This window comes from Vulpes vulpes, chromosome 9, assembly GCF_048418805.1.
Source record: "Vulpes vulpes isolate BD-2025 chromosome 9, VulVul3, whole genome shotgun sequence".
In the NCBI taxonomy this organism is placed as follows: Eukaryota; Metazoa; Chordata; class Mammalia; order Carnivora; family Canidae; genus Vulpes; species Vulpes vulpes.
In genome coordinates, this window is record NC_132788.1 from 105005889 (window position 1) to 105012768 (window position 6880).

General features: G+C 51.2%; 1 protein-coding gene across 1 annotated transcript in view; it reads left to right on the forward strand.

Moving 5' to 3' along the window:
- The window catches only part of C3 (complement C3), a 35846-nt gene extending 29733 nt beyond the window's left edge, over positions 1 to 6113 (forward strand). The window contains exons 33-44 of the mRNA XM_025988487.2: positions 574 to 732; positions 882 to 941; positions 1063 to 1153; positions 1273 to 1324; positions 2417 to 2504; positions 2610 to 2699; positions 4319 to 4424; positions 4620 to 4709; positions 4846 to 4929; positions 5512 to 5595; positions 5686 to 5821; positions 5929 to 6113. Of these exons, the coding sequence (XP_025844272.2) occupies positions 574 to 732; positions 882 to 941; positions 1063 to 1153; positions 1273 to 1324; positions 2417 to 2504; positions 2610 to 2699; positions 4319 to 4424; positions 4620 to 4709; positions 4846 to 4929; positions 5512 to 5595; positions 5686 to 5821; positions 5929 to 6070 (1182 nt within the window). The 3' untranslated portion in view covers positions 6071 to 6113. The remainder of the gene's footprint in view (positions 1 to 573; positions 733 to 881; positions 942 to 1062; positions 1154 to 1272; positions 1325 to 2416; positions 2505 to 2609; positions 2700 to 4318; positions 4425 to 4619; positions 4710 to 4845; positions 4930 to 5511; positions 5596 to 5685; positions 5822 to 5928) is intronic.
- The last annotated feature ends 767 nt before the right edge of the window (positions 6114 to 6880 follow it).

Consider the following 6880-nt stretch of genomic DNA (forward strand, 5'->3'; position numbering starts at 1 on the left):
AGACCATGTTCTCTGTTCCACCAGGCTCCTTGTTAGCTCATCTTCCTATGGGTTCTAGGCCAAGTTCTCAGCTGTTTGAGGACATCATCCAAGCCTCTCTCCCTGGTGGGCTCTAGGGCATGGTGTCAGTAACCTCAGGCTCTGGTTTGGCCTCCTTTCTTTCTGGCGAGCTGTGAGTCACATTCTCAGTGTGTTCCTTTTGGATTCTAGATCATATGTTCAATGTCCCCAGACTCTAACTTCATTCTTTTTTCACAAGAGGGTTCTAAATACATTCTCACGGACTCCAAACTCTTGTCTTAGACTCTCCTCTGGATGAGTCTGGGCCACATTCTCAATGTTGCTATAGCTTCGGTCTTATGCCTGTAGTTTCTGGTGGATTCTAGACCTGTTCTCGGTGTCTCCAAGCTCTGGTCTAAGCCTCTGTCCCTTGGAGAATCTAGAACATGTCCTGAGTGTTGAACAACCCTCAATCTCATCCTCACCCTCTCTTTGTGTGTGTGGGGGGGAGGGGGGCAGGTTCTAGGCTCTCCTCTCTCTGATCTGAGTCTTTTCCTCTCTCCTGGGTTCTAGGCCACCTTTATGGTGTTCCAAGCCTTGGCCCAATACCAGAAGGATGTCCCCAACCACAAGGAGCTGAACCTGCAAGTGTCCATCAACCTGCCCAGCCGCAGCACAGAGATCAAGCACCACATTGTCTGGGATTCTCCTAGCCTCCAACGGTCAGAAGAGGTACAGCTGCCTAGCCAAACCCTCCTTGGTGTCACCCTCCACACCAGCCAGGGTTTGCCAGAGCCAGGAGGGAGGACAGGTCATTGTTGCAGCCAGGGGAAGGTTTGGTTCCCCCAACATCCTCTCTTCTCTCTCCCGGCTCCCTGCAGACCAAGAAAAATGAGAATTTTGAAGTAATAGCAAAAGGAAAAGGACAAGGCACCTTGTCGGTAAGGAATAGGAACACACACCTGCTTGGCCCACCACTTTTCCTCAGCACCCCTGCCCCAGAGGGACCCTCTCCTTCTCAACTCAAATAGGCTGACACTTCATCTCCCCCACTCTCACCAGGTGGTGACAATGTACTATGCCAAGCTCAAAAACAAAGCCACCTGCAAGAAGTTTGACCTCAGGGTTGACATACAACCAGCCCCTGAAAATGGTAAAGGGAGTAAAGACCCTACATGTTACGCTTCCCCCAACCCCATTCTAATGTCTGCCCCCCTCCTGAATCAGGACCCAGGGACCCCCATCCCATTTTTCTGTCTTCTGTGTTTCTAGTCAAGAGGCCTCAGGACGCCTTGAACAGCATGACCCTTAACATCTGTACCAGGTAAGTGCTGATGGGTCACTAGGGGTCATCTTGGCCATTCTTCCGTCTATAAGAAGACTTCTCAAAATATCTGTGGTACCAAACCCTTTCCAACAGTGCATTGTGCATCTGGTGTTGCCTTAAGTACCCACCAGGAGGCAGATGCCATCCTCACTATGCATGGCAGTCCGAGACTGGCAGTGGCCCCATAGGCTGAGACTGTGCCAGCAATCTCAGCAATCGATGTGGGGGACATTCCAATTGTCCCATGACCTTTAAAGTGTTTTATCATAACTTGGCCTTGCTATCAGTGCATGAACTGAATAATGGCTGCTCAGTGACCATCACTGACAGACTTTGAAGGAAGTGACGGGATTGGTCATTGATTGTGCGCCTCTTATCTGCTCAGTAATTGGTGGGCTAAATCACTAGAAACAAGACTTGTACTTTACGCAGTTGTGACTACTGCACCCTGGTGCTGGGGACCTGATGTTATTGAGCTGGACCACGGCAACATTTTTCTGCCTTTCTTTCCTAGAATAACTAAGGCATGAAGAGGTCAAGTGACTCATCAAATGTCTTACAGAGCTGGGACTTGAGCTCATGTGGTTGGGCCCTAGAGCCTGAGCTATTAGTCTTCCTTTTTTTTATTTTTAAGATTTATTTATTTATTTATTTATTTATTTATTTATTTATTCATTCATTCATTCATTCATTCATTCATTCATTCATGAGAGACACAGGGAGAGAGAGAGGCTGAGACATAGGTAGAGGGAGAAGCAGGCTCCATGCAGGGAGCCCGATGTGGGACTCGATCCCAGGGCCCCAAGATCACACCCTGAGCTAAAGGCAGATGCCCAACTGCTGAGCCACCCAGGCATCCTTTTTTTTATGATTTTTTAAAAATTTATTTATAAGCTAGTAGTCTCCTTGACCATTACACCATCTTCCCTTTAGTCCCTTTGGGGAATGTTTCCTAAAATCTAATATCCCCTTGTGCTGCCATGTGGGAACCAAGAACCTCAGTCTCTGATCAGACTCCCTTGTCCAGGCGTTGACCCCCAGGGCTCACCACACCCTGCAACCCAACTGCCCTCCCTCCACTCCATTCAGGTACCTGGGAGACGAGGACGCTACCATGTCGATACTGGATATATCCATGATGACTGGCTTTTCTCCTGACACTTGTGACCTCAACCAGGTATGAAAGGCTTATGGGCTTGGGGACTGAGATCAGTGGGAAGAACCCTGGGGTCTGAAAGAAGACTAAGGAAGATTTTCACAAATCCCATCCTTCCTTCCCCAGTTGAGCAGTGGTATCGAGAGATACATATCTAAGTATGAGCTGAACAAGGCCTTTTCCAACAAGAACAACCTCATCCTCTACCTGGAAAAGGTAAGGCTTCCAGTGGGGACCCAGCCTCTACCTGGCTGGCCTTCCTCTGGGTCAGGCCAGGTCCAGGCTAGGGGGGATGGGGTCCATATTTTTGAGTGGTGGAGGAAAGGCTATATAAAACAAGATGGTCAACCCAAGTCATCCTGTCTTTTGTAAGCATCCTACCTTATGCCCACTCATGTTCCAACCTCAGAGTATACTTGCTTCCTCCAACTTCTTTCCATTAGTCTTTTTTTAATATTTTATTTATTTATTCATGAGAGACACACACACACACACAGAGGCAGAGACACAGGCAGAGGGAGAAGCAGCCTCCTTGTGGGCAGCCCAATGTGGGACTCAATCCCAGGACCCCAGGATCACACCCTGAGCCAAAGGCAGACGCTCAACCGCTGAGCCATCCAGGCATCCCTTCTCATCAGAGTCTAAACAACCACTGAAAATAGCCACATTGGTTTAAAAAAATAAAGTGCTCAGTGGTGAACAAGAATTTCCCTTTCTCCCCCATCCCCTGGCATCTCTCTCTTATTAATTCTCCATCTGACCTCTCACTCTCTTCATCTCTAACATGACTTGAGCTTCCTCCTCTCCCCTACTTCTATCTTCCATCTTTCTTATCCTCATACTCTCCCTGCTGAAGTCCCAATACCTTTGATTGCCCCTCACCCCATATTAGTCAGTATGAGTAACACCAGCTACTATAATAAAACTCCCAAGAATATGGGGGTTCCAACCCATGAAATTTGTGTTTCTCATTCACGCCAAGTCCAGTTGGTGTGGGAGGTTAAGGAAAGGGTCTTCTGTTCCACACAGTCATTCAGGGATCCACATGCCTTCTGTCTCAGGGCTCCACAATCCCTAGGACTCTAGAGTTGTCTACTGGACCCATTCTTTCTAGAAGAAAGGAGGATTCTGCATGAGACAGACATTGACATTTTCTTGCATCTTAATTTTTGTGCATTTCAATTTTTATTTAATTCTAACCCTATGGAGAAGTTGCAGAGCAGGAGAACATGGTTCCACAGTCCTACCCAAATTCACTGTTAGCCTTTTCCTCCAAATACACCTGCCTATCACATACACATGTGTATATCTATTTCTCTCTCTCTCTCTATTTTTTCAGCTTTAATGAGATATAACTAACAAATAACACTGTGTTAGGTTTAAGGTGTATAAAATAATGATTTGATGTCTCCATATATTGGGAAATGATCCCCACAATAAAGTTACTTAACACATCCATTACCTCACGTAGTTTTAGTGTGTCTGTGTGTGTGTGTGTGTATGTGTGTGTGGTGAGAACTTTTAAGATCTACCCTCTCGGCAACTTTTAAATCTACAATTCAGTATCATTAGCTGCGGGATGATGTTTTTACGGGCATAGATAGCAGTCCGTTGGCCAGAACTCAATCACATGACCATACACTAAACTAAAGAAGGAACCTGACGAGTGTAACCTAGCTCTGAGCCTTGGAGTAACAGAACATGGGTTTGTCCTGCCCTCCACCCTCCCCACCCACTCCCCACCTTGATCCTTCAGTTTCTCCAACCCCCAGTACCTCATGCTGGGATGCCCTCCACGTCTTCATCCCACTGACCAGCCTCTTCCTTCTCCACAGATCTCGCATAACCAGGAGGACTGTATATCCTTCAGAGTGCACCAGTACTTTAAGGTGGGGCTTATCCAGCCTGGATCAGTCAAGGTGTACTCCTATTACAACCTAGGTGAGCAACCTTGACCTAGGGCCTGGGGTCTGAGGGTTCCAGGGATCTGAGAGGTGGGAGTCTGAGGCTCCCGGGGTTGGGGACCTGGCATCTCCAGGTCTGAGGGACTGGAGTTGGGAATCCAAGCCCTACCCCCTGGGTACTCTGGACTGGAGGTCCTCGCCCTCTAACCCTTTCCCACCACTCTGCCCACAGATGAGAGTTGCACCCAGTTCTACCACCCAGAGAAAGAAGATGGGCAACTAAGCAAGCTCTGTCACAAGGACATGTGCCGCTGTGCTGAGGGTGGGTGCCAAGGAGCGGGGAAGAGTTGGCCACACCCACCAGATCCCTCCACACACCCAGAGGGACGGACCCAGGAGTGGGGGGCCCTGGATGAGATGTGAGATGTAACCATGTCCCCCACCCATCCGCCCCACAGAGAACTGCTTCATGCAGCAGGTGTACAACAAGGTCACCAAAGATGAACGGCTGGACAAGGCCTGTGAGCCAGGCGTAGACTATGGTCAGTGGGTGCATACATGTGGGAGCGTGTGGGAGCAACAGTGTGTGGGGACGTGGTTGTACATGTGAGACTGTTATGGTTGTGGTTGTGTATGTGACTGGCTGCGAGTGACCATGGCTGCATGTGGTTGTACTTCAGGCTATAGTTGCAGGCGACGTGTGTGTGTGTGTGTGTGTGTGTGTGTGTGTTGTGAGGGGCCATGATTACATGGGAACCATGGTTGTGAGCGGGCTGGGTGTATGCAAGTGTATGAGTGGATGTGGTTGTGTGCCTGGTTGTGTGTGCGACTGTGAGGTTGTAGTTGTGCCAAACCACGGAGATATGAGACAGTGGTTGCAGGTGACAGTGGACAGGAGTAGGCATGGTCATGCATGTGGGTGGCTGTAATCGTGCACATGGTCGTGTGTGTGGCTGTGTGAGACCGTGGTTGTAAGATCACGTGTGGCATGTGTGTTACTGGGGGGGCAGGGACTGTAGCACGACTGGCAGCCATCCTGCATGTATCTGCATGGGGGGTGCCGTGTGCCCAGGTGCGCTTGCAGGTGATCCTGACCCCCACCGCCCCCTCCCGTCCCCCCGCAGTGTACAAGACCAGGCTTCTCAGGAAGGAGCCAGCAGAAGACTTTGATGAGTACGTAATGGCTGTGGAGCAGATCATCAAATCAGGTCAGCCCTGCACTCTGGCTTCTGGCTTCCCACCCCCTTCCCCCCAGTTCCCTCCCTCCCTCCAGTTCAGCTTCTCTCCCTCCCCTCCAGGCTCCGATGAGGTGGCCAGAGGACAGGAGCGCAGGTTCATCAGCCACATCAGGTGCAGAGAAGCCCTGAAGCTGCAGGATGGGAAACACTACCTCGTGTGGGGCGTCTCCACCGACCTGTGGGGAGAGAAACCCAAGTGAGTGCCAGCCCTGTGCATGCCCAGGGCCGCCCCTGCCCACCCTTCCCCTGCCCTGCCCCTGACCTGTCTGCCTCCTCTCTGAACATCCCCCCACCCCCCTGCAGGATCAACTACATCATCGGGAAGGACACATGGGTGGAGCTGTGGCCTGAGGCCGATGAATGCCAGGATGAGGAAAATGAGAAACGGTGCCAAGACCTGGCCAGCTTCACTGATGACATGATCACCTTTGGCTGTCCCAACTGACCCCTCCCCGTGGTCCCCACAATAAAGCTTCAGTTGTATGTCATGTGTCTCCCAGTGTGGGAAGGTCTCTGAGAGGGAAAGAGGCCACTGTGATCCATCCTGAAGCCTCGCCTGACCCCCACTTCCGTCCCTCTGTGGCCCACCTGCAGGCCTGCTTCCTCCCCACTCTCCCGGGAGCACCCCCCACCTCGCTGGCCCCAACCAGGTGTACTTCCACTTTCCCCTGCATCTCCCCTGCTCCTCAGCCCCAACCTTCTGGAGATTCTCACCAGCTGCCCCTTCACACCTGCCTGCTTACCTGCCTCCTCATGGAACCCTCACGTGCGTTTTCACCAACATTATCATCTGAATCTTTACCTGCTGTCTCACCTACGCCCTGGCTTGTATCCACCTGCATTTTTGGCATTGTCACCCGGCCCATGCCGACATCTCCAACCGCAAGCTGGCCTGTATCTTTACCAACTCGCCTACCTATATGCTGCATCCTCACCTGCACCTTCACCTGTTCTCACCTTCATCCCATTTGCCCCTCACCTGCAGCTCCTCGGGGCAATTCCATTTGTTACCTCGCCTGCGTTCCTCTTGGGCCAGCTGTGCCCAGGAGGGGGCGGTAGGGGGCAGGCCCGGCCGTGCTTCCGGTGAGCTCTGAGCGAGTGAGCAAGCGAGTGAGCTAGTGAAAGGGAAGATCTGAGTCAGCGGTCTAGGTGGGGAGTTGGGGGAGCATTGTGGTCACAGCATCATCAGAGCTGCCTGGGGGGCAGGAGCCAGAGGGAAGTGAGCTGACAGTCGAGGGGAACTGGGGCCCTAGGT